This window comes from Trachypithecus francoisi, unplaced genomic scaffold, assembly GCF_009764315.1.
Source record: "Trachypithecus francoisi isolate TF-2019V2 unplaced genomic scaffold, Tfra_2.0 Lachesis_group14, whole genome shotgun sequence".
Lineage (NCBI taxonomy): Eukaryota > Metazoa > Chordata > Mammalia > Primates > Cercopithecidae > Trachypithecus > Trachypithecus francoisi.
The window spans coordinates 7,803,441-7,831,018 of record NW_022681459.1 but is presented as its reverse complement, the minus strand read 5'-3'; the positions used below and the strand labels follow the sequence as shown (position 1 = coordinate 7,831,018).

The window sequence follows — 27,578 nt, the reverse complement described above, 5'->3', positions numbered from 1 at the left end:
CAAAAATATTTTAAAAAATCATTTAAAATACTAATACAGCAATAAAAATAATACAATTTTTTAAAAAAATACAGTGTAACACTATTTGTACAGCATTTACATTGTATTGAGTATTATAACTAATCTAGAGTTGATTTAAAGTATACGGGAAGAATGTGTGTAGGCTATATGCAAATACTATGCCTTTTTACACAAAGGGATTTGAGCATTCGTGGATTTGGTATCCCATGGATGTTGGTCCTAGAACCAACTTCCCATAGATACCAAGGAACAACTGTACTTTGTGAAGTCTGCTGAGTCCTTTCAAATACTTTAGCTTTGAAAAAGTTTACAGAGTGGACCTAGTACTATGAGATCTCATGGGGAGAAATCTTGCAATAAGGCAGATCATATTTAGAATTGCTTTCTAGTTCTAGAAATGGTGCATGGACTAAGTTTTATAAGACAAATAGCAAAAAGAGAGGCTGGCTAAAAAGAGAGGGAGGGAAGGAGGGAGGAAGAGAGAGAGACAGAGAGAGAGAATAATATTTTAGACAGAGATTATGCAATCTCATCCTAGAGAAATTAAACATATCAGCATAAAAACAAAAACAAACTATGCTTAAGAAGATGATGTAGCACATGGAACTAGTTTTACTTATAACTGAGTGGTTATTTCATTTTTATGTAATGTGAGTTGAATTCTGTCTGCTTAATTACTTTCACCATTAGAAACAGACATTCTCTGAATACCTATGCTTTTATTAAAAGCCATAGGATATGACACAAGCAAAAAAAAAAGGCAAGAGATAGTGGTGATACTGGTCATATGTGAACTTCAATGTGAATAAAATACTGATGTGGTTTCGTAGGTTATCCTTTAGTGCAGCACATTTTGAGGAACAGGACCCATGAATGTCTCTCCAAAGTTATTTAGACATTAATTTTCCTGAATGCCATTCATCTCCACAATGGCAGATTGTCTCTTGATGGTGACTTTGATTTTACTTATTGATTCTATGAAATGATAAAAATTCTCTACAATTTATTTGATGAGTACAGAAGTGAATCCTATCATTTGTGAAACCACAACTTATATAGAAGTTTTCGAGAACAAAATACAAAGATCAATCCCTAATCGACAAGCAGAAGACTGTTACACTTGAAACAGATAAATTCAGAATGGGAATCCGATTCAAACAATGAGAACATTCTGCCATATCTTTAATCGGGGATTAAAAGTACAATGTTGAAAAACGAATACATGCTTTCTACAGCCTTTCAAATGTGATGTTATGCCACCAAGTGTACTTCTGGGTAGAAGATAAATAGAGACTTAAGTAAAAGTAATGAACTACATTAAATACTTACATAAATTACTTATGTGGAAGAGAAAAGCAAAGAAAGATGTGCCCAGATCAGTGTAGGTTATATCTATCTATCTGTCTCTCTCTCTCTCTCTATCTAATATCTATCTATCTTCTATTTATCATTTCTCTAGTTTTTATAAACTAAAAATTTCTGAAATAATAGTTATATAAGAGATAAGGAGAAAAAGACATACCTTTCTTTTTTGTATTCTAAGACGGCCTATTCTTGAAATTTAATGAAATCATTAGGGATACAAAATTAATAAAATTAGAAAATACTCTGGTTTCGGTAAATATTGATTTGGGTAAATTATATATTGTATATTACATAACATTGTTACAAATTACAAATTCCCTCATAATTTGCACTCATTAAACTGACTTAAAATAGCTGTCTGAATGGTTGATTCAATTACATGATTCATCTACAAGAGACAAATTCACTCTTTCATACTTGTATGTGCTTTACATTATCAAACACTGCATACTACTTAAAGAGAAAATTTTGACTTAACTTTTCATTTATTATAAAGAGAAAAGTATTTTTCCTCATTTTCGTGACTTTAAGAAATTGCAAGAAATAGGTAGGAATACAAAAATGATTGCCTGAGGGTTACTGACATAACAAAGTGCACTATACATTCAGACAGTCATTTGTACAGACATCTCTGGCCATTATCACCCACTGTTGATTTTACTGTTCAAAGACCGACTAAAGAAACAATTGTTTTACAATTGCATTACTAGGTGTTTTTTATCCAATCTCAATTGTTCCTGCCTCCATTACCCCAAATTTGAACCTGCAGTTAGTGAATCACTCTTCACAAATTTACAAAATATTCAGGAAATAATAAATCACTATACACTAGAAGAGCATTTTACATATGAACACTCCACTGATTATATTTTAAACTTAAAAGTTATTTCCAGGTCTTTCATCTATATGAGCATTTGTTTTTGAGTAGTACAGTGTGTATTATTTAACTAAGGCCTAGGAATCAGATGGTGGGAGAATATACCTGGGTTAAAGACAGACAATACTGATCCTCTTTCAGAAGAATGTGTAAGTGGGCATGTTTGTTTACATGTATAGCACAATTATCTAGTTAAAAGAGTGTACGAATTTATGGAAAAGGCAGCCAGCCAATTCAGTCAATGTCTCTGTTCATCTGTTTTTGAAAGATTTCACATAGTATGTCTGAGTGAAAGAAGGTATGATGACATGAGGAAAGCATTTACTAGGAGGTTCAGGAACAGAAAGGTTTTAGACAGGTTGGAGAGCTTACCTGAAGATCCAATAAAAAGTTTAATATAAGCACGTATACATTTTTTATGACTATCAAGAATATATCAATGTTTGTTTGGTGAGGGAAACCAGCTAATTGAAAACAGAATATTGAAGTCATGTAGCAGGATTTCTCTCAAATTATTGACCAAATCTACCTATGAATTTAGGTACATCTTCACTCATTTTTTAACTCATTTCCTCCAGGCTCAATATAAAACATATTCTCCTTATGTTTAAGGTAATATTCCTTAATATTGTCCTAAAACCCCATCAATATCCTAAAGTCATTAGCTCAGCTTTGGGATGTTCCCCATTTAATAGCTAAGTCCAAAAACCTGAGGTTTTTTTTTTTTTTTAGCTTTCATCCTTTAAAAAATACATGTGTACCTTTATGCTTCAATGTAATCTGAATTTGACCCAAGCTACTTAAGAAATATCATTTACCATAATGTCCCTTGCAACCTCATAATCTCTAAATTCAGCACACTTATTTTTGTGCACACTCTATTGGTCATTTCTGCTTGCATTTGACAACTGGAGGCCCTAAAACCCACACTGGAAGTCTTAAAAATACCCTTGTTTTCTCTTATCTCTGTGACACAGGTATAACATGATGATTTTGCTATAAATCTAGTGTTATTGTAGGCCTTCCTCTTCATTTCCTGTCCTTTAGCAAAGGCCCCAATTATCTCTCACATGAACTCACTTTTTCTCCCTGCCAATATCCTTGTGTCAATCCCCTTGCTCTCTGAATTACTTGCTTCTCAATGGCAGCTCTTTGTCCCATAAATCAGGTTTTTAATAAATCATCGATGGTCCTCCCTGACTGACTGCTACCTGCTTTTCAGCTGCACCTTCACCTAATCTCCAAACCAACCAACACACCATTACTCTTATTTCTGTTAAAAAGAGTATATTTCAATCACAGTTAGGTGCCTGGATTTTTTCACTCCTTATGCTCTTGTTTGTTTTACAAGTGTTGGTCTTCTGTCTGCAACATATTCTTGCTCTACTCTCTGAAATAACAGTTTTCCTTCATTACATTTATCTTTAATACCAGAGAACTCTCCTGTCTTCAGCTGCATTGGGTGTCCATTCAATGAGAATGGGTGTCCATTCTTGTTGGGTGTCCGTAGTCTGTGAATATCTAGGAAAGCTGCATTTGTTAAATGCTTTTGAATCCAGCTACCCCATAAACAATAAAGGACTTTAGTAAAGTTGATTCTTTTAAGTTGTTGAGATAAAACTCTAAGTGTCTTAAGGGAAATGATGCTGTGTTAGGAATATTAGTAGTCCAAGCACAACATCGTGTAAAACATATAGCCAGCACTTTGCATATACCTGTTGAATAAACATATGAAATAAATATAAAATCATTTTGAAGTGACAGTAAAAACTCTTCAGCTAAATTTCCAGTATTTCAATAAGGTGATAAAACTTGTCATAAATGATCACTATCAGGGAAGGTGAAAAGGGACACCCAGGTAAGTAATTTCAAAAGTACACCTAGGTCAGATGGTGCTTAAATTGAATGTTTAAAGACAGAGAGAGAGAGAGAGAAACAAAACAGACAAAAGCATTGGTTTTGCATTTGTGTGTGTGTGTGTGTATGATAATAACTTTAAAAATCTCAGGGCTTAAAAACATGCTTTATTCTGTACTCATGTTATGTTGTCTGCACCGGCAGATCATCTGTGACTCTGCTTCTCCCGTCTCCATCATGGTGCCCAGGATGAAGGGAAGTCCCTATTTGGGTCATGCTATTTTCATGGCAGAAGGAAAAAACAAGAGAATTAAGAGAAAATATGTGATGTTTTCTAGTAGTTTGATTTCAGTCATGGTGTGTATTTTGCTTGCTTCTATGCCATTGGCTAGAGCAAGTCACATGATCAACTGGGTGCTGATGCATAATCCTTCCATTGGAGGCGTCATACTTCCCATATCAAAGGCACTGATGTATAACCTTCTTCAAGGAAGGGGAAGGATATTTGTGAAAAACAAGAGCCAGGCATTCAAAAATACATTAAGAAAGTCATAGAGGGAGGTAAGAAAAAATAAAATAAGTAATACGATCCTAAACATTTATTATTGCTGGTACTACAAAGGAAGCCAGCAAGGATATCTTTCAACTAATTATTGAAGCAAAAGAGTATGAATTGGTATGATAGAAATGTGATGGAAAAGTTTGCAAAGAACAAAACATAGAATAAAGGGCAGGTCCTCCTACAAGGCCAAGATTTGACAAGGAAACGTTGCATATGGAAAAACACTTGACTGGGGCATTTGGGTGGGACTTTGGTATACTTGAGGTGGGAGAAGATGAATGAAAGAGGACCAGAATAAATGTCAAATTGGTAAAGATAAAAATTAGTAGCAATTAAGTGAGAGGACTGGGAATGTAAATGGAGAGGAAGAGAATAGGGCAGTAGTCAGAGTCTGTAATTAAAGATCAAATAATATGAATAAAAGTGGTGCTTTTATTTTATTGGTATTATTTTTTGCAGCCTCAAAATTTTCACTGAAACATCGTTCAGGAGTTTTATAAAAGAGGCATAATAAGGGAAAACTTTAAAAAAAACTCAAGATTTAAAAGGAGCCAGTAAGCACGGAGAAAGTCAATAAGACTGAAGTAAAATGATTTTTCTGGCTTAAGGCAAAATGTGAGAGAAAAGCATAGTCGTCTGATAGCATTAGTCAATGCATTCTCTCGGCAGTGTCCAACTGCATCCTCCAGAACAAAAATCAATTGATACCTGATTTTATGAACACTTATTTAAAATAAAAGAGATACCAGGACTTTTAAGCTACTAGAGTTTGTGACCCTAAAGGGAAGAAATAAGACTAATTATCAATGTCCAAGCAAAGAAGGTCACATTAGAATCTATGGTTGATTCTGTTAGAGGAAAGTGGGAGACAGAGAAGAAGAATTTGCTTTTGGGAGGGTCAAACTATACAGACAAAACAGGAATTATTTGCATGAGTGATCAGAATGGCACATAAAAACATATTCCTATATTTCTCTCCTTATAAATCCTGAAATAAATAAGTATAGAAATATAAAACTAAATATTCCAGTTTAAATGCAGACCATGATGGACATGAAGACTGACACTTTATTAAAAGAATATTCATACCTGAATAATCATTCCTTTAAAATGAATGTAATAATAAGTACACAAACACTCACAGATATTCTAGCAGGGGAATAGATTACTACATGCTATAAATATATTAAAGAAAATATTAGGTTGGTGCAAAAATAATTACGGTTTCTGACATTAAAAGTAATGATAAACACCGCAAGTACTTTTGCACCAACCACATATTAAAGTAGAAACTACAATAGCAGAATGAATAACAAAGGGTTACTATGCCTGCTGTATAAATTTCATTTTAATATCAAACTTGAATTAATATTTTAGTGTAATTATATGTATATATAATAACAATAATAGGAAATATTTATATACTGTTTCCTATAAACTTACCAATTTTAAAGAATTTCACATATATTAATTTTTATTATAATTCCCTTTTTCATAAGTACATACTTAACACAAAGACTGCTCATGATGAAATACACTTACATATTTCACCATAAATCTTTTTGGATACAAAGTATGGTAGACAATTTGATAATAAACAAACTAAATAGCCACTATATATTACCCTTGTTTATTGTACATAATAAAGAGAAAAAAAGAGTTACATATAGATATAGAAAAAGGTATAGCTACAGACACCTCTCTATTTAAACCTATCCGTTAATCTTCCTCCCGCACTGAAGGTTAACTACTCCTCTCATTATGGCACCCTTAATAAAAAATATCAGACTCTGTACTTCTAAAAAGGCCATTCGAAAATGCTAGATCTCCTCTAAAGACCTAGTTTCCCTGTGACTGACATCTAATGGCAGAATGCTCAGGGAAGGGGTGGATCATAATGGGTTTTTTATGCCGTGAAAAGTCGTTTTGATTTTGTCTTGACAGTAGTGAGAAGCACTGAAGAATTATGACAGTTGAAAGTCTTGGTGGAGAGAAAGGTGGAATTGGGAGATGAAGTATACAGAAACCAAGTTGTATGAATTCAAGAAAAAAAAATTAGATCAGCATTCTCATGGAAAACAAGATGATAGAGAAAATAGAGTATGTTTGAGAGATGTTAAAATATACAATGGATATGTCTTGATAACAGATTAGACTGACAAAGTGGAGATGACATGGTTCAACAAAATCTCTGTGTCTTCAACAAAATCTCATCCCATGTTGTATTAATAATTTCCAAGTATCCAAGGGAGGGGACTGGTGAGAGGTTACTGGATCGTGGAGGCAGTTTTCCCCAAGCTGTTCTTGTGACAGTGAGGGAGTTCTCATGGGAGCTGATGGCTTTAAGTGTGGCATTTCCTCACTCTTTCTCACACACTCTTGCCTGCTGTCATGTAAGACATGCCTTTGCTTCTCCTCTGCCTTCTGCCATGATTGTAAGTGTCTTGAGGCCTCCCCAGTCATTTGGAACTGTGAGTCAATTAAATCTCCTTTCTTTATAAATTACTCAGTCTCGAGTATTCTTTATAGCAGTGTGAAAATGGGTTAGTACAGGAGACATCCAAGATAACTGTAACGTATTTTCCAGCTGCATAGAATGTCATGTCAACACAGGCAAGAACTATATAGGAGAAGCAACTTTGGCGCAAGAGATTTCATAAAACCAGCCAACAATGTCCATTAATACTTGTAAATAAAACCTTAAAAATTTAATTTTTAAATTTGAGAAAAATGTAAATAGTGTAAAATACGTAAATTTAAGCAACAAAAAATTCATGTAATTTAAAAGTGACATTTAGTATGATACTGTACTATGTTTATTTGATATTCTTTCAACAACTACAATTCCAGCAAAAGGCAATTACTCACATATGGCCTATTTGAAAAGGGTTATGAGAATGACAATGTAAAATAAGTCATAGATCCTGCCTTGAGGCTGTAATACAATGTTACAGACGCCATAATAAAGATGGAAAGATTGCTTCCTGGTATAGAAGAGATTTATTAGATAAAACTTGTATTTTGAGTTCACATGGTTGCCATTTAGTAAAAAGCATTGCTAAAATAAAACCATAAAACATGTACAAATTATTTACTGCTTACCGTTAACAATAACAATGATATCACGGAAGTCAATTTCTCCCCTGGCCTCCACTCTTCCTTCACATCTGTATATACCTTCATCGCTTTTATTGATGTTGAGAATCTGCAGGTTATTGTTTGCTAACATAGCGAACCGATCTGGAAAGAAAGCAAAGAGGAGAAAACGATATCGGTAATTGAAGGCTAAGTTCAGAGTGCCCTAAATTGTTAATAGTTAAAATATGGCATTGTCTGACACTATCAACCTTTGCATCAGCAAATTCAAATTTGAAAGTAAAATGTAATTTCATGACTTCAGTGTTTCCACTCTACACTGCTGTTACACCTTTTTTTTTTTTCTAAAAAAAAAATAAAATACATTCAAGACTTTATATCCACATAAAATGGTTAGGCTATTATTTCCCCTTGGTACTTTGGATGCAGAAATGATACACAAAAGAACAACGCAGAGAGATTAGGTATCACAGATGTGCAAACTTTTGACTGCAAATATGTGGCAACATGGGTTGAAAAGGGCTAGGAAATTTATTCAACATCCTTCTTTATACAATAATTCAAAATTTTGCATCTCTGTGGCGGCAACTAAATGATATAATAGTATTCAAGTCATATATAGGACATAAAAATGATTATATCTCAAATTTATTTAAGGGATTTTTTTGGCTAACAAGATAATCTGTAAAGGGGTAAATCAATGACATTTTGTTATTTCAAGATTCCATTTGTGTGTGTGTGTGTGTGTGCGCACATGCATATATACATAAATAAGCTGGTATACAGCCTTCATTCATGGATCGTGTAAAGTAATCCGCTACAATAATCTGTGACGCCTAAGCAGCATCTCAGCCTGGCATTACTTTTTGTCTGCCCTGATTTCATAAGCATCACAATCTTGCTGCCATGCTAAAACCTTCTCTCACCTTATCATTCAAAGAATGCTTTTACATATAGTCCAATTCTGAAACTCTTTGTATGGGCAATATCTTAAATTTCCTTAATTAACACATCCATAGATCTCATTGACTATTATCTGTTTGCTGGATACTGTATATGAGACACTTTGATGAATAAGAAACACACCGCCTCTATGCCTTTGGCTTTTTGATCAGGTAGAAAGGTGATTATTTTAAGGTACCCAGCCTTTAACTTATCTACAGTCTATTGTTTACTCTTTGGGCCAGTTCCAATGTTTACTGCTTTTTTCCCTCTCTGTTGGCTTGATAATGAGTTTAGGAAAACCACTGAAGCCACATGTGAAAAAGGCAGAGTCTCCATCAGCCTGATCAAGGAAGGGATATGGTAGGATCCTTCCTCTACCTCTGCCATCCATTGGACTTTGCATGAGTGAGCCATAAACTGCTAGGGGAGTCAGCCATAAACTGCTAAGGTGGTGGGTCACTCTGATTTGGGGGTGAATTCGTCATAGTAGTTCCTTACTGAGGGGGGAGAAGTGTGGGCTAGAAATAACAAATAGAAGAGTCATCAGAGCATAGATACTCATCAAACCGACAAGCATGTGGTTGCTTTTTGTTTAAGAGATAACTACTCAGGGGTGGAAATGCACAGATTCAGAGGCTCCCCCAAAGTGAAAATAGTGATTCTAACGCTATGGCCACATGATTTGCGGCCTATGAGGTGTAAACTTTTCCATAATGTTCACTTTTTCCTTAGGTTGAACCTAAGAAGAGAGACAAAAAATGTTTGTTCAGATTCTTTCCCCTGATAAATTAAAGCACAAACATGAAATGCCCTCATCGAAAGAAAGACTGGGGAGAAAGAAAACCAATCCACAAGAAATGTTGGAGGATAACTCATAAGTGGTCCTGAAATAACTCAAAACTCCTGAAATGTCATAAAGTTTCAAAGTCAATTAAAAATCCTCTCTTCAAGTGTGTGGCCAGAAATGTAGAAGAGAGGCAATTATAAATAAATAAAATTTAAAATGAAGAGGAACATTATCATACTTAGATCACTGTATTACTGCATTTTCTAACTTACTAAAATACCTATCATCCTTCACCTATAATGATTTTTACTGATATTTAATGTGAATTAGGAAAAATATGAATAGTAAGGAGAAATATTGTTTTAATCAGAAAGGCAGTGCTTTACATTAAGGACCAATAATTAGAATCACATAATACATATTTTATGGAAATATATCAGCATTTTTTTCATTGAAAAATTTCAGTTTGCAATGGCCATTTTAATGCATTATTTCTACTGAATGAAAACTTAAAACTTTAGGAAAATATTAATTACCTGCTAAATCAAAATACATACTATATATATGTAAAATATTTCCCACACAGAAAACTATGTGAAAATTGCATGTCAGATTCCAAATGTGTTTGTGAGGCCCATGAATTCGATATTGTTAGTAAACTATCATCAAAACAAAGCCCATAATAGGTGTTTCCAGAAAACATTTGAAGAAAGCATAGCTTTAATCAGTCACAAATAACTATTTTATTTGAAATATTATTTTAGATTGTTTTTCTCAGTTATACAGAAACCCAATTTTCATCATCAAAGTAAGAAAATAAGTGTAATCAGATAATAACCAATAAAGTGTCTGCTTTGTTTCCTTAACTTAGTTATTTCTCTCTCTCTTTTTTTTTTTCTTTTTTTTTTTGAGACAGAGTCTTGCTTTGTTGCCCAGGCTGGAGTGCAGTGGTGTGATCTCGGCTCACTGCAAGCTCCACCTCCCGGGTTCACACCATTCTCCTGCCTCAGCCTCCCAAGTAGCGCCGGCCACCACGCCTGGCTAATTTTTTTTTTTTTTTTTTTTTTTTTGTATTTTTGGTAGAGACGGGGTTTCACCATGTTAGCCAGGATGGTCTCGATCTCCTGACCTCATGATCCGCCCTCCTTGGCCTCCCAGAGTGCTGGGATTACAGGTGTCAGCCACCGCGCCTGTAATAACTTAGTTATTTCTAAGTCCTGTTTTTTCCTCATTAGCTGCCCACTCAATGATTTGTCTCATCTATCCACACGGCTTCAATCACCATCTGTATCTTAAGGACTCACCATTTTTCTTCAGATCAGATCATTCCTATGAGTTCTGCAGCATTTCTAACAGTCTAATAGATATACGTACTTAGGAGGAATTTAAGTACCTCGATATCAGTATATCTAAAATTTAGCTCAGTATCTCCAGCTGAAATTTATCATCTGGCATTCTACAGTTCTGTCTTCACATGCCTTTACATAGAACTACTTGCCAAAGGAATATTCCATAAGTGATGGAACTCTGGGGAAGGCAAATTCCACGAGTCATTCTTGACATCTTAATCTCTCTGAGTCTGAACACCCAATCAGACTCCATGTCTCATCACTTCTCTGTTCATCATTATTTAAGTCTTCTCCCTCAGCAATATTTCATTATGACCTGAACTATTCTCAGTCTCAGGAGTTTTGCCTTGTCTCCCATCTAATTTGTTCTCTTCACTGACATACAAATATTCTTCTCAACTGCATGTTAGGTTACGTCACTGCATTGATTAAATCCCTTTAATGATGCCCCCTTTAAATAAATTACAAACTCTGTAGCAGATATCAAGGCTGTGTTGACTTTGTTTGACTTCCTTCTTCAGCTTCCTTTCTTATTAGTCCTTTATTGAAAAATCTTAGCTAGATTTACTCATTTGTGTAAGTATTTAAGTTGTACTTATTAATAAGTTCTAGTAATAATAAACTTATTCCAGTTTCAGAAATATGCTTTTATGCTGCCTTTCACCTCTGGGCCATTGCACATGGTCTTCTCTCTTCCCGAAAATTCCACACCGATGTTTGCCTGGCTAATATGTGTCTCTCTATATAAAGGTAACTTTTTCCTCCTGGCAGGCATCTTTGATACTCTCTCTCTTATCCTAAGTAGTTTACATTTATTTTATCATCCTTTATTACCACAATTTCGTTATCATACACTCAATGTATCTTGTTCTCACACTGATTTACCTATTTATTTTTCCCTCTAGATGGTTAGTATTTTGAAGGCAGTGAACTTATCTTGCTTACCATGAATCATAAACATCTGGTGCACTATAGAATAGATCCTATGTATTCAATAATTATTGAATTAATATTTTATACTAGAAGTAGGTTATGTAAAAATTGTATTGAACAAAGTAATTTTAATCTGTTTTTTAATGCAGAAGGAGTATATCAATTAGGTGTTGAACAAAGCATTTACAAAATTTAAGAGATAATTTCCAAACGGGACAAGGTTGAACTGTTATCAGCAAATAGCGTATCCTTCCATCAGGATGACACTAAAAGTCAGGATATTCAACTTGTATAATAAAATGTCATCTTTACTCCCACAATGCTTGGATCCTTTAGAATATGAATCTCCTTTCTATGAGCAACATGGAAAATATCCACTGCTTTTCTGCAGGAAATTTAATTCTGAATATCTGCCACACAGCTACAATCAAAAGCATAGCTAATAAGATGGGCATTTCCAAGCTTTCATGGTTTCCTCTGGAATATCTATATTTTACTTTTGAATCAGATTACAGCAAAAGAAAGATATCTGGGTCTGTGACATTATTCTAAATCCTCATACATAATTGTAATCTTGATCTTATTTCATTAGCTTTAATAAAACAACCATATGAGGTATAAGCAGTGAATAATACTATTTCATATGAATCCATTATAAATGTACAAATTGTTCAACAATGAGTTATGTGATAAGTTTCTACACTATTACAAGGTTAGAAAAGTGTGTCGTTCCTGATAATTTACTTGAATACTTTGAATTCTATAGTTAAAAATTCTATTTTATTTATTCTATTATTTTTTTCACCTGCCACACAACTTAGTGTTATGTTTCATGTTAAACTATACCCATTTCTTCTACATTGGATTTTCTGGTTCTAGATATAACCTAAATGCATGTAATTTTAGCAAAACCGATTCCAAGATTTAAAAACTCATAGAGAAGGAATGAGAGTGATAAATGTCATTTGTTAAGAATCTAACATATAGCCAAATTATTTTATTCATTCACTTAACAAATGAAGTATAGCTGGCTCCCCTATCTATGGATTCCACATACGTGGATTCAAACAACTGCTGATGAAAGATATATTTTTTTAAAACTGCATCTTTATTGAACATGTACAGGCTATTCCGTGTCATTATTTCCCAAATAATACTGTATAGCAACCATGGACATAGTCTTTATGTTTTATCTGATATTATGAATAATCCAGATATAATTTTGAATATATGGTAGGATGTACACAGGTTATATCAAATACTATGCTTTTTTATATAAGAGACTTTGGCATCGGCTTATTTTGGTATCTGTGGGAGGTCCTGGAACAAATCATCCATAGACATCAAGAAACGACTTTATGTCTAATGTCTCATTTATGACACAAAGCCATTATTTTAAATGAAGGCAATCATCTATATTTAACAGATAAAGAGTCTGATTTAGGCACAGAACATTTAGAAAAGATGTTCAAAGCTTCAGGGTCAAGGAAAGGAGGAAAGCCAAGATGGAAATTTGGCTGTATGTCATTTAGTCCTGGGATGCTGGGGAAATATGTATGAGTTGCAGCATGGAAATATCACTTCTCCATCATCACTACCTGTTGTCATTCAGTCTTTGCTTTGAGGCTTTGCTCTACATGCCTTTTAAAAATAAAATTTACTTCAAAATATTCTATTAATAAAGGTTTACAATAAACCTACACTTGAGGTGTAAGATTAGACAATCTGAAAATATTTAGACATTGTCATTCCACCATTACAAAATAACTGCTTTTTCTTTATTATTGAGGGGGAAAGAGCTAAAAATACATCAAAACCATTTACTCATATGACTTGTTAATACACTCTACAGAGTTATGCTGAAACAAGAGGAAATAAAGTGTTATTTCTCATTAATGTATTATAATGGAAACTGACAAGCATTGAATATGCTAAGCTCAGAAAAATTCTTTCAAAATTAAAAAAATGACTATTGAACATGATTATCATACATTCTCCCCACATACTCAAAAATAGATATTATTTTCTGTCTCTCTTTTATGCTGTAGAATCTTCGTACCTTGGACACAAATCAGAATCACCGAAGATGGAAAGTACTTTAAAAGATTCAATTATTTTGTACCTCTCTGCAATGCAGGTGCATTGAAAAATATTCTAAATTGAAAATGCTCCCTATGCATATGGTAAAGGAACATAATGTAAGCAAATTATACATTTGATTTCAGATGTCATATTATTCTGAAATTTTAGCTCAGTCAGTCTAAATCAAAATCATGAGGACAATCTGAATTAATGTGCACTTCTATTATCTCTACGGATCTTCCCATAATATTTAGAACAGGTAAGTATCCTTGAAAGTACAGCCCCAGAATAATAAACATAATTCACATCGATATTAAGTTGACATATAGTGATCCCATAGACTCATATATAAATTATATAGAATTTGAATACAGCAGGATGTACTCCTTTATGTACTTAGTACTGCTTATAATATATAAATCTTTCCTTGACACTGGAGCAAAGGTCAGCAAACCTTTTCTGTAAACCTCCAGATACTAATGATTGTATATTTGTTTAGGCTGAATCAACTGTGCGTGCCACAGCTTCTCAACTCTGCCTCCAAAGCTGCCACAGACAGTATGTGGCGAATGGGCATAACTGTGTTCTGATTACAACAGAGGGGTAAAGGGCATTGAATTTGCCGAGACCCCTAGATTGCAAAATCCTAATGTAGAGCTCAAAGGTTCTCAAAATAGTTGTTGAATATTTGGGGTCAAAAATTCCAATTTCTACAATTAGACACACAGATTCAGATTTTTTAAAAACTGCAATAGTATTAGAACATATAATTTAGGGAGTTACCAAAATACTAACTGTCGGAAATAGTGGTGACTTCCTCATTATGATACAACCAGCTGACAGCAGGCGCAGGTGAACTGCTAACTCGGCAAACCACTTCTGCATCTTCTCCTTGTTTGAATTCTTGTGGAGACACCACTTCTCTGAAAGTGAGTTTTTCTGTATCAACAAAGTAAAACAAATCACAAATCACAAAACTATCATTGCTTCTTTCTCCCAATAACATAATCCAGACTCCATTGATACTATAATAAAATAATTAGGAAAACCTAGATACTTTAAAATCTTAAACTAATCTACTTCTTCTCCCTAATACCTTCGTATCTCACTGAGAATAAAATCCAAAGATCTTTCAATGCAATATGAGGTTCTATATAAACTGGAGTCTATCTCCTCAACTCCAATTCAATGTCTCCTCTCTCTTCCTTGTCACTCTGCTCCAGGAAAACTGTCTTCTTGGAGGTTCCTTGAACATTCCAGGTTTGTTCTCACCACAGGGCATTTGCACCCCCTTCAATTCATTCAGATTCTTTTCCAACCTGCCTATATAAAATAGTAATATTCCTTTCCATTTCAAGGTTCTTTACCTTTCCACCCCACGTAATTTATTTTCCGTAGAATTCCACAGCATGTTTAGCTAGCATCTGTGTATTTGTTTCAGCGTATTTATTGTCTGTCTCTGGCTAGGACTCAGAATTATAGTGTATACACACCCAATAAGTGTCTTGAATGAATAAATGAATGAATGAGTGAACATGGATATTTATGCTTGATGAGAAATTGTCATAGAAGTAATGAATTGTTCTTGCAAAAAAATGTTGTTTACCTTCACAAATGAAATGTCAGGATTCTTCTTTTGCATCATTTAAAATAATAAAAGTATTTCCAAACACTATATCTATAAAATGGCCATTTCAATTTAATTATTTGCTATTGCAAAATAGATACTCCAGGGGATTACATAAATTAGGACAACATCATTTCTTCAGAAGTTTAGAATCAAATGGGAGGGGAAAATTCCATACCAGGAAACACAAGAGCAACAATGTGCCCACAAATTGCCCTGGTCATCAAACAGGAAGTCCTACTGTAGGAATGTTCTGACTTTGTTTATCATATCCTATTTCTAGAATAATAAACAAAACACAAAGCTACAGATATTAGACGATTTAAGGGTTTGCATTTCAAATATATATACATAATTTATCACTGGTAGAAATGCTAACTACCTATTAATTGTAAGACATTGTTGTAAGTACTTTATGCAATATAATTTAAGGTAGTACTCAAACTCCATATATCACATAGGTACCATTATTATCCTCATTTTATATATGAGGAAACTAAAGACAGAGAGGATACATGATTTGCTCAAGGTCACAAAAGTAATTGGAATATCTTGCTTTAAAATACAGGAGTCAACAGATTTCAATGTTCCTAAACAGGTTAATGATTCCTAAATATGAGAAGGAGAAAGGCACATAGGAAGAAATCTATTCCAGTACATAAAAAGAAGTGCAAATGTGGAAAACTTTGCTCATACAAACACTTAGTGATAAAGAATCCTGGCTTAATATTATTGGCTACTAGATTAGTTTCAACTTTCTGACTACTCCTGTTCACTCACCCTTCCCCAGATTCTCATTCTACAATGGTCAGGGCTGTCACATATTTTCATTTATTCTAATCATGACCTTCTATTTTACAGTGAAAAAAAAAAACACTGAATAAATATCATACCACTAAATAAACCACTATTCTCTATATACCCAGTAAATTCTTAATGGCTTGAGAAAATGAAAAGATTTTTACTAACATTATTAATATAATTGATGCCATATATATGTTTATAACCACTTATTATCTGTTATCTATTGTATTCTAAGATACAGTCTGGTAAAGCATAAATAAATGATATTTATTTTTAAAGCATGTAGTTCTTAATAAGTGTTAAGTTTTATTATCAAACATTTTATTTTGTTTCAATTATTTATAAGCAACTGAAATTTAATAAACTAAAACATAAAAACACATGACTTACGGTAAATTTCCAAAACTACTGTAGCTTCTTGTGTCTGTCCTTTGGCATCTGTTGCTTGACAACGATATATCCCTGCATCTTCTATATTTGCATTGTAGATGGTTAACCGTGACCTAACACCTTCCTTTTGCACTACTATCCTCTGTGTTGAAATTATCTTCTCTCCTTGAGGATTATACCAATCTATACTTTCAGGTTCACCAATCGCTGCAAAGAGCCATGGAAAACAAAGGTTTGAAAATATGTTGCAAATATTTGCTTGAGCATTGGCATTTACTATTATGTAATAACATTAACAATTTAGAAAAAAATTATGTAAGAGACTGGAAATCTGACAAGCTTACAAAACTGAAAGTAAATGCAAATGTTAGTGCAAATGTTCATCTTTGTTTAACCAACATGGAGGATTCACGCTTGAGTAAGCAATACCTAAAATTCCACAGCAAACTTCTTGTGTAGTATTTAAGCCATGATTGTTGAAATTTTCCCTTAGTAATCAATGGATTATTACATTTAAGTTCTTAAACTTCCTTGACCACCAACCCAGGCATAAAACCCACTTAAAGATAATATGTGAACAGAACCACAATTATTAATACGATTTCATTTGCTCAATTGTCTTTGCTAGGGTCAGGAGATAGCACTTAAAACTCTGATAATGCCGAGCTTAAAAAAATGTAAATCTTTCACAAAACGAACTCTGGCCTTTGATAATACTAAATTTGAAATGAATTTCCCTAGTTGCTAAACTTGAATAGATAAGGCCAATGACCATTTTTAGAATAATGTCTTAATCTCTTTTCCCAAGAGAAAAAAGTAGTTTCATTATTTTAATCTAAAACTGTTAACTACTTAATCGTATGATAATTACAATGCATCGAAATGATACTTTCACTGCTAAGTAATTATAACCAAATCATTACAGGGTAAACATTTATTTAAGTTTTCCAATTCAGAATCTAGGTTATTATCCTTTCGTAAAAGCTGAAGATTTCTGTATCTGCTTTTAGTCACCAAAAGGATGTATTTCACCTAATTACTTCAGATAGCATTTATGGAAGCAGCATACACTATTAACTCAAAAGTATCGGTGGGGAAATGTATAAAGTCAACTAACATCTGCAGGACCTCTTTGAAGAAAATTATCCCTTCTCATTTTTCCTAAGAAATAGTTTTAGAAACAAATTATCCTCCTTTCTATAAGAAATTAGACATGCTTGAGTAAAAGTATGAAAGAAAGTTTAGTGAATCTTAAATAGATCTTAGTTACGTTATCTTCAGTTTTTTCTAAACAAATCATAAAACCACAGTTGTTACACAGTAATGCATTTGAAGGGGAGGGATGTGTTTTATTTAATTCCTCCATCTACGGAGAAGTTACAAAAAATAATTTAAATATGCACTTCTTTACATTTGAATAATACAAAATAATACTTTATATAGCAAGTTAAACAGGATATTCTGATAAATATTTTGGACCTTCTCATTCTTAATATAATATAAATTTCAGTTTCATTGACAGTTTATTGTGGCTTTTCATAAAGCTGTTAAAATTGTTTTCTTTCAAGTATCTCTAACAAATAATAATTTCTATCAAAATTTTCCATTTTGATAAGGCTGGATTATCGTACAGATTATTTATAAATAGCATTAAACTTTTTATTTTCTTAAAATGTAGTTACAACAATTTTCTGTATGACACTTCTTTAGCTCTTTGAAGGTATAACATCCTTCTAGTTTAAATTTAAGATGTTTATTTTAATTGAGTTTTAGATTCCGTATATTTTTAAGGCGTCTGGAAATTTTGGAGGCGTATCTAGGTTGTCAGCATTGTAGCAGAAAAATACATACAAGCATAGTGGTTTGCATGGTTTTCCAATATTTTTATTTTTAGAGTCTTGTTTTACTACTATATTTAACATAAATAAGACTATTTCCAATACTATAGAAAAGCTCTAGGTGATACATTTTTATATAAAAGAAAATAAATGCTTACTTAGTTTACATTCTTATTAAAAGCAAAACTCATCACCAATGAATGGCCTTAATTCACTTTTAAAGCATGTCTTAATTTGAGCTATGCAATACATACAGGCAGTTAGTCTACGCAACATATTTCATAGTAATATACAAATACATAAAAGTACAACAGTTTCATTGTATTTTCAAAATTGATTTTTAAACTATTTTATTATTACATCTTTATGTGATAGAATTCAGTGTGTCATAATTTATGAAGATATTAATAAAATATGGATGGGATTTAGAAACAGTGACCTATAAGCTTGTGTCAAATTTCTGCTGACATCATATGTGATGCTGAATCAATCTCTTCCATACTCTCTGATTTTTTCATTTGTCAATAAACAAATACTTGTATTAACATAACTATCAATTCACACCTTTAAGAAGGAAAATGTATAAAGAATCATGGGCTCTATTAATGTTTCTATAAAATGTGATATTTTATACATATATACTCTAAATATGATTTATAAAATGTTATAACTATATCTATATTTATAAATTTGAATCTTGGCTTAAATAAATCATGTCATCCTCAAGACAACATTTATAATGCATTTTATGTTTCTAGTGTCTATTTTAATCCAGTTTTAAGTAGATGTAGTGTAATCAAGATTAGAAACAATTCTAAAGTAGCCTCATAACTAATTTTAGCACTAAGGTTTAAAAAATTCTTTAGGTATATCATAGTTTGGATATGAAGACTTGTATTTGTAAAAATGAATATATTGAATCTAAACAAATAATGTATTTATTTGTCAGTTCTATAATACGTTTAATTAAACTTTGATGCTGAAATATTTAAATGTCTTTTGAAAGAACACCATATATATATTACTATACTGAATGAGGCCCATAAAATATGCTATAGGCATGATGACATATGATTCTTTCCATTGTCATAAAAATCTGACCAAAGCTTTCCTGACTAAATAACTATCTATCTCTTCAATGAATATTAGAATAAATTTTTGGCCTAATATTTTCATTCAAGTATAACTATAGTGCAGTGTGCCATACCAAATTTATTCATTGCATATTTACAAAAATGGTTAAGTTATAATCTCTATATTCATCCTAATATTACTGTTTAGACAGAAATAATATTTAAATTGATATTTAATAAATAAATTATAAAATTGATTTAAGTTATTATCAGATATAATGCATGCATAAGTTATTTTCAAAATGATCAAGATTAGCAGTCTAAATTAACAAATTAAATTAACAAAAATAAAATTCGTATCATTTAATATGCAATTTATGGTTATTAGCACTTTTCCAATCATTATAAACCCAATGATGGCCAGGTACACTGGCTCACACCTGTAATCCCAGCACTTAGGGATGCCAAGGAGGGCAGATCACTTGAGGTCAGGAGTTTGAGACCAGCCTGGCCAACATAGTGAAACCCTGTTTCTACTAAAAAAATACAAAAATACAAAAATTAGCCAGGCGTGGTGGTGCGCACCTGTAGTCCCAGCTACTCAGGAGGCTGAGGCAGGAGAAGGTAATCCCAGCACTTAGGGAGGCCAAGGCAGGCAGATCACTTGAGGTCAGGAGTTTGAGATCAGCCTGGCCAACATGGTGAAACCCCGTCTCTACTAAAAAAATACAAAAATACAAAAATTAGCCAGGCATGGTGGTGTGCCCCTATAGTCCCAGCTACTCAGGAGGCTGAGGCAGGAGAATGACTTGAACCCAGGAGAGGGAGGTTGCAGTGAGCTGAGATGACACCACTGCCCTCCAGTCTGGGAGACAGAGCAAGACTCCGTCTCAAAAACAACAAAAACAACAACAACAAAAAAAGTAAGATGTTACTGTTAGAGAATTGAGTTTTTAACTAGTTAAATTTAGTTAATGTATTTTATTAATATTTTAACAGAAATCAAGTTATCTGAAGATATTTGTAGAAATACATACCTGTACATGTGAAGAATTTAGATTCTCCCACACTAAGCTCTACTTTGCTAAGTGAAATTGTCACTTGAAGAAGAGCTGAAAAAAAAATTGAGAAACAATTAATGGTGATTTTTAAACAAGATTTGTAGTAAGATTTTAATGCATGATGTGTAAACCACGTGGTCCAAATGCTGATTATTTCCCCCCAATTTTTTATAACCTATAAAGAAAAATGCAAGTTTTGTAAAACATGATCTATCATTATACATGTTACTTTATTATGCATTTAACAATCAGACTAAATACAGTATTTAGTCAAGATGATAGTTTAAAATTCGGTTAGTCAGGGTAAATGAACAATTCACACTCAGACAATCTATTCCTTATTCAGAGATTAGGTCTTATATGTGAAAGCACATTGGGCAATAGCCAAAGATAAGTGTTTGCCCAACAGTTGCATAAATCCTATACTATCATTATAACAACTACAGACACACACACACACACATATGTAAATTAACTACACGTAGACACCTACTAAAAAAATGTCTGTGAACGCAGGTATACAAAGGAAAGAAAGCACTGCACAGAGTAAGATGAAGAAGCACTGATTTTCACAAGATCAATAAGGGAAGTGAAGGATCCAGGACAATAAAAGAGAGGAGATGCCTGATACTTTAAATAATCTTTTTTTGTGAAATTTGAAATAAAATACTTGAATATCTGGAATTTTAGAAGATAAACAAAGTGTTATTTTAATATGAATTGACGTATTTCTAACAATATGGTAGAAAAGAGAGCATGACTATTTTCTAAACTCCGTCTCACCTTCCATGCGTTCAAATGCATGTAGTTGAGCTTTTGGCAAAGTGACAAAGCTGCAAGAGGTAAATAAAGGAAGATCTGAAACTAGAGTACACACCTGCACTGGGAATTTATTGATCATAGTAACCAAAATGCTATTTCAGTGAACACAGACTACACACAGACAGGATCCAAGTATTCCCAGAACAACAAGCTGCGACAGCACGCCAGATAACAACCACGACTGTAATCCCAGCACTTTGGGAGGCCGAGGAGGGCAGATCACAAGGTCAGGAGTTCGAGACCAGCCTGGCAAACATGGTAAAACTCCGTCTCTACTAAAAATACAAAAATTAGCTGGGTGTGGTGGCAAGGCCCTGTAATCCCAGCTACTCCAGAGCCTGAGGCAGGAGCTTGAAGCTGGAAGGTGGAGGTTGCGGTGAGCCCAGATAGCACCACTGTAATCCAGCTTGGACAACAAGAGTGAACTTCCGTCTCACAAAACAAAAACAAAACAAGAACACCAGGCAACACTGGACTGGAATAAGATTTATAATCAAGGGAGGGTATAAAATCAATCAACCCAATGGCGAAGGGAAATTACAAGGAAATCTGCCTCCCCCAAGCTGGGAAGGGGGAACATGTTTCTCATTGGATAAACCAGAAGTTCTGCCATATCCCATGTTCGGGATTTTAATTATAGACATGTGTGCTTTGGAAAACCTCAACCTGAGAAAAACTAAAAAGCAGTCTCACATGTAGGACTCACAGCTAAGTGACAAAAACAATCACAAAAACCATTCAGAAGAACCATACCATAGGCCCATATTGGCCAATAATGTTATAAATGAGGCTGTCTTCAACCTTGGGGTATATTCTGACATTATAAAACACATGGTGAAATAAGGCCCGTAAGCAGGGGTCAGTTGAAACAGCAAATAGGAGAAATAAACCCATGAAATTTCAACTAACATAATTTTTATGCTAAAGATATAACACAACTATGATGAAAGTATTTAAAGAAATACAATGTGTAATCAAGAACAGGAGGAAGGAACAACATATTTATTGAGGAAAAAAATAAACTGGTAATTATGCTGTTTAAGCTCATTAAAACATGTTTCCTCATACTCTCCATCTTAAATTGTTAAATTCCCTCCTCCTTTCCAGAAACCTCTCTGGGAAACTTGGGCAGGGTCTACGTGACTTTCCTGGGTCCTATTTTATTCATAATTCACCAATACTCAGAGAATGGTTGTGATATTATAGAGGCTCAATAAATGTTCAAATATATCTAATGTTTCAGAAAGAAAAAGAAAAGTTCAAGTCAGAAAGAATAAGAAAAGTAGGCAAAGGAAAAAGAGAGTTTAGGTAAGAGTTTAGGTAAGAGGCACTCTTACCTAAACTCTCTTTTTCACTTGTCTACTTTTCTTATAGATAAACCATTAATGCCAATTCCAATGAAAATTCAGATTTCTTTTCCTTTAAATAAGTAACTAATTTTCTTTTTGAAGTCAGCTTAAGTGGAATGAGGTCAACAGAGGCAAAATGCAGAACTCAAGAAATTTGAGATTGTCCTTATAAGAAGCTTGAATCTGAAAAGATGTATAGGGTTACTGGAATCCAGAATTCTGGGCAGTAGGGCATAGATTTTATAAATTGAGAAGACTTGAGAATGTTTATGGATAGAAGGGAAGGAAGCAGAAAATATATTACAAGTTTGAAAAAAAGGGGGAAATTATAATTATGTGTTTTCTCTTTTCTTTCCTCCCTTTACTTTCTTCTTTAAGATATAATCCCCTAAAACTGTACTTTCTCAAAATCTAATCTTGCAATCTGCAACCTGCAGTTAACATTAGCATACTTTAATTTTGAATTTTCTATATGCAAACCAAACACATTCCTCTAAAATCAAAATTTGCTCACTGTTCACTATCCCATTTTTAGTCACCATCAATCAGTTTCCAAGCATTGCCAATATAAACTACTTGTATGCATTTTTTAAATTTTTAAATACATGCACTCATTAATTTTAATTCAATATATTTCATCTACCAGTGCATATCTTTTTCTCACTTTTGCCTCTTTAATCTCTTTTCCCTCTAATGTATTTCTCAGGCTACTGCATGCATATATTTCTAAAACTATGTTTAATTTCACTCTAAAAAATCTTCAAAATGGATTTAATTTGTCCCTTACCATACGAATTATAATTGGAAGGACAATTGCTTTTCCAAGTTTATTTGCTATTACTCATTTCCAATGCTATGATCACCTAGGATTCATTCCCTCTCTTCTCCTCTCCAACTGACTCACACTTGCCCACCACCGTCCATTTGCCCAAACTGTTTTGTCTGTTCGAATCTCCTTTTTTTATACAACCCCTCATGGCTTCCTACTTTCTATCTTCAAAGAAAACATAAAATGTCATGAACTTTACAAAACAGTGTGTGATAGACCCATCTATGGTATCAACAAATAAATATCTTGGATCAGTAGGAATTTCCATTATACAAATAAAACATGTTTTGTTGATCATTCTATTTGGTTCTCTACCTTATTTAAATATAAATTTCTGGAACTGAGGGCTCATTCATCAAACTTTATTTCTCCCAAACTAATAATACATGAATGAATGGCAGAATAATTGACACTTACCAAGAGCTAATCGTGTGCTGGGTACAGAACACCGACTGCATTAACAACATATAATTTTGGAATGACTTCATGTAAGGATTTCAGAGCATCTAAGAAATGTGTGCGAATTATTACTTAATGCCGACCACTGACCTTAGGAGTAAATTTGCTTTTCTAAGGAAGGGTTTATAAAAAAGACAGAACTTGAAAGATATAGAAACTTTAAAAGTCAAATACAGTTCTGAAAACTGTTTATACTGATTTGTCGATGTACATGAAAAATAACATTAATTCATTTTAATAAAATAAAATTGACCATGGAATTAGTTAATTTATATTAAATATCTGGTTAATTTTTCATTCAGTACCAATCACCAATGCACATATTAATTAAGACATATTATTCATGGACATTTTGGTGACTGGGCACAATGATATATTTCATTGCTATATATGTTTAAAATATATAAAGAAAATATAATTATCCACTTCACTATATTTCCCAAAGACCAAATTTGCTCTAATCGAACTATAAACATTGACATATTAGTAAAAACCTACAGAACTAAAATTTGAGGTCGTGCCTTAATCATTGCCCTAGTGGCTGATTTTTGACACACATCAATATAATGTAGGTGATGAGTTTATCACCTATAGCAGTCAGAAGAAAACTAAATAGTTTCCTAATGTCAGAAAGTTATGTTTGGAGAAAACTGTCAAGAATGAAACATCTGATAGCTATCTATAAATATCATCACAAATTTCTTACTTAAGGTAAGGAAAAGTTTTAAACCAAAGGACTCAAAAGTAAATGCATGATAAATATATATTCTCTGTAAATAAATCCCAAAGAATTGCATGAAATAACAATCTTAAAAGTAGAGTTGGGTTAATTAAAAATTATGTACCATACTCATAAGTATTTGTTAACTATATGTATTTTGCAAATCCCTCTTCTAAATATGATAATACACAAAAATAGCAAGAAATACTTTCTAATATCAAGGAGTTTAAGATTAATTTGTGAGGACTATGGGGTACATAAAATTATGAAAAACAAAATAAGATGGGTTGGATCCATTTCGGCCATTATAAAATTTATGATCAAGAAGACTTTAGAGAGGAAAATAAAACATAAAAAATAAAAAAAATGCCATAGATATTGTTATAAAAGGATAGAAAAGAATAAGGGCATTCCACAGTGGGTAAGGCAGACATGTTCAAGGAATATTTAGGAAGTAGATCAGTATAGACAAGGTTCATCTCATCTAGAATATTGTTGAAATATTGGAAAAATAGTTTGGAAAATACTCAGGAGAATATCAGAAACAACTGACTTGAATTTTTGTCCATTAATTACTTATAAATAAAAACTTTCATGATAAAATTGGTATTTAGTAAAGATTGGTTGTGAGGTAAAATTACTGACAAATTGAAGGAAAGGAGATAAAAACACGAGGGTATGTTGTGATAAATATATGAGTTGACTTGTGGCAAAGAATATGAAAAGGTAGAGAACAGGTGTAACAAAAGATTCAAGGTAAGTTACATCTGTGATCAGTTAAAACATTAGTGATAAAGGAGAAAAGTCAGAGACGTTACGATTTTCTACCTCTGTTAATAAAACGGTTATTGATACGACAAAGAATTTCACTATGGAGTGTTTACCTCCGAGAAAGGTAGGGAGACAGAATTTTGGGTATTTCTCATAATCAGCTAATGGAGGGAAAAATATAAGGCCACAAATTTATTTATTTTTTCTTTTTCTTTTTTCTTTCTTCTTTTTTTTTTTTTTTGAGGCAGAATCTTGCTCTGTCACTCAGGCTGGAGTGCAGTGGGGCGATCTCAGCTCACTGCAAGCTCCACCTCCCGGGTTCCCGACATTCTCCTGCCTCAGCCTCCCGAGTAGCTGGGACTATGGGCGCCGCCACCTCGCCTGGCTAATACTTTTGTATTTTTAGTAGGGACGGGGTTTCACTGTGTTAGCCAGGATGGTGTCGATCTCCAGACCTCATGATCTGCCCCCCTCGGCCTCCCAAAGTGCTGGGATTACAGGCGTGAGCTACTGTGCCTGGCCCAAATTTATTTTTTAAATAAAGGTTATGTCTCAAAATAAAACATAGGTAACATTATATCAAAGAAAATCAATATCATAACAGAAATTAAATAAATATTTATAATATAAGCACCCAGAGCAAACAGTCAAAAGAGATTTTTAAAATTTATAGTAATATAAATATAATGAATGTATTAGCATTTCTAAGTTCCATCAGGGTAGCAAGAGCCCTTTGCTATTTGATACAACATTTAGCAATGGCATTTAAAATGAGTTTATCACTTACAGAGATTTAAAAACTGACAACTGAAACAGTCTTCTAACTGTCTGACACAACACCTACTTTGGTTCACTTAGAATTTCATGAGACATGCGGAGATAACTTAAGACACTGATTGATCTTGGGACAATGAGCTTTAACATTTTTCAACAAGCACTTTTTTATTTTTCTAGGCTTCCACATTAACAGAGTTAAAAGACTAAGATATTTATTTAGTAATTATAGAAACTCTCAGAGTATTACTCCTTAAAATGTTCTTATAAATTATTGATTATAGCAAATGAATAAAATTTTCTCATTGAAACATATTTTAAAATGTTATCTACTGTAAGATTATTTACATTATTTAATTATTCTCTCCTTGTTATTGGATTTTTATAACAGTGTATTACAACAGCCTAGGTGGATTATTTGATTCTGAAAATTGCTACAGTATTCAAACAATTTCAGAAATCTTGGATCACTTAGGAGAGAAATTCTCTAACGTCAAACATTTTAGGAACTCATGAATATTTTTTAAAAATTGTTATTGTTTCTTTAATTGTAACAAGAAAATAAAGATTTTACTGTAGTTCCTCTTTACCTGCATACCTCTTTATATCTGTACTCAAACCTCTTTGACCTTCTCATCTTCAATTAGGAAAGTAAATGTCCCTGTTACTAGGTCATCTGAATCCCTCCAGGGCTAACTGATTAAACTTTTTTTTTTTTTTTTTTGGAGATGGAGTTTCGCTCTTGTTGCCCAGGCTGGAGTGCAATGGTGCGATCTCAGCTCACCGCAACCTCGGTTTCCCGGGTTCAAGCGATTCTCCTGCTTCAGCCTCCGGAGTAGCTGGGATTACAGCCATGCGTCACAAAGCCCGGCTGATTTTGTATTTTTAGTAGAGACGGGGTTTCTCCATGTTGGTCACGTTAGTCTCGAACTCCCAACCTCAGGTGATCTGCCTGCCTTGGCCTCCCAAAGTGCTAGGATTAAAGGAATGAGCCAACGCAGCTGGCCTAAACTTCTTAGTGATTCTTTTTCTATAACACTTTTCCTGTCAAGCTATGCACACTCTTTAATAATTTTCATCCTAAACAAGAAATACTAATTTAAAACCAAAGAGAAAATAAAACAAAACAACCAAATAATATAAAAAAATTCTCTCCCTAACCCTTTCTCAAATTAATCCAGTATAT

The 27,578-nt window shown here is 33.3% G+C and overlaps 1 protein-coding gene across 4 annotated transcripts in view; it reads right to left on the bottom strand.

Annotated features, from left to right (window-relative positions):
- The window catches only part of NCAM2 (neural cell adhesion molecule 2), a 572,054-nt gene that overhangs the window by 248,349 nt on the left and 296,127 nt on the right, over positions 1 to 27,578 (bottom strand). For 3 of the 4 annotated variants that reach the window (XM_033232201.1, XM_033232202.1, XM_033232203.1), the window contains exons 2-5: positions 20,644 to 20,718; positions 16,696 to 16,902; positions 14,670 to 14,813; positions 7,785 to 7,922 (exon numbers count right to left, since the gene is read on the bottom strand). In XM_033232201.1, coding sequence (XP_033088092.1) covers positions 7,785 to 7,922; positions 14,670 to 14,813; positions 16,696 to 16,902; positions 20,644 to 20,718 — 564 coding nt within the window. Of the gene's footprint in view, positions 1 to 7,784; positions 7,923 to 10,814; positions 11,247 to 14,669; positions 14,814 to 16,695; positions 16,903 to 20,643; positions 20,719 to 27,578 lie in introns of those variants that run through there. The other variant, XM_033232204.1, reaches the window with a different exon arrangement.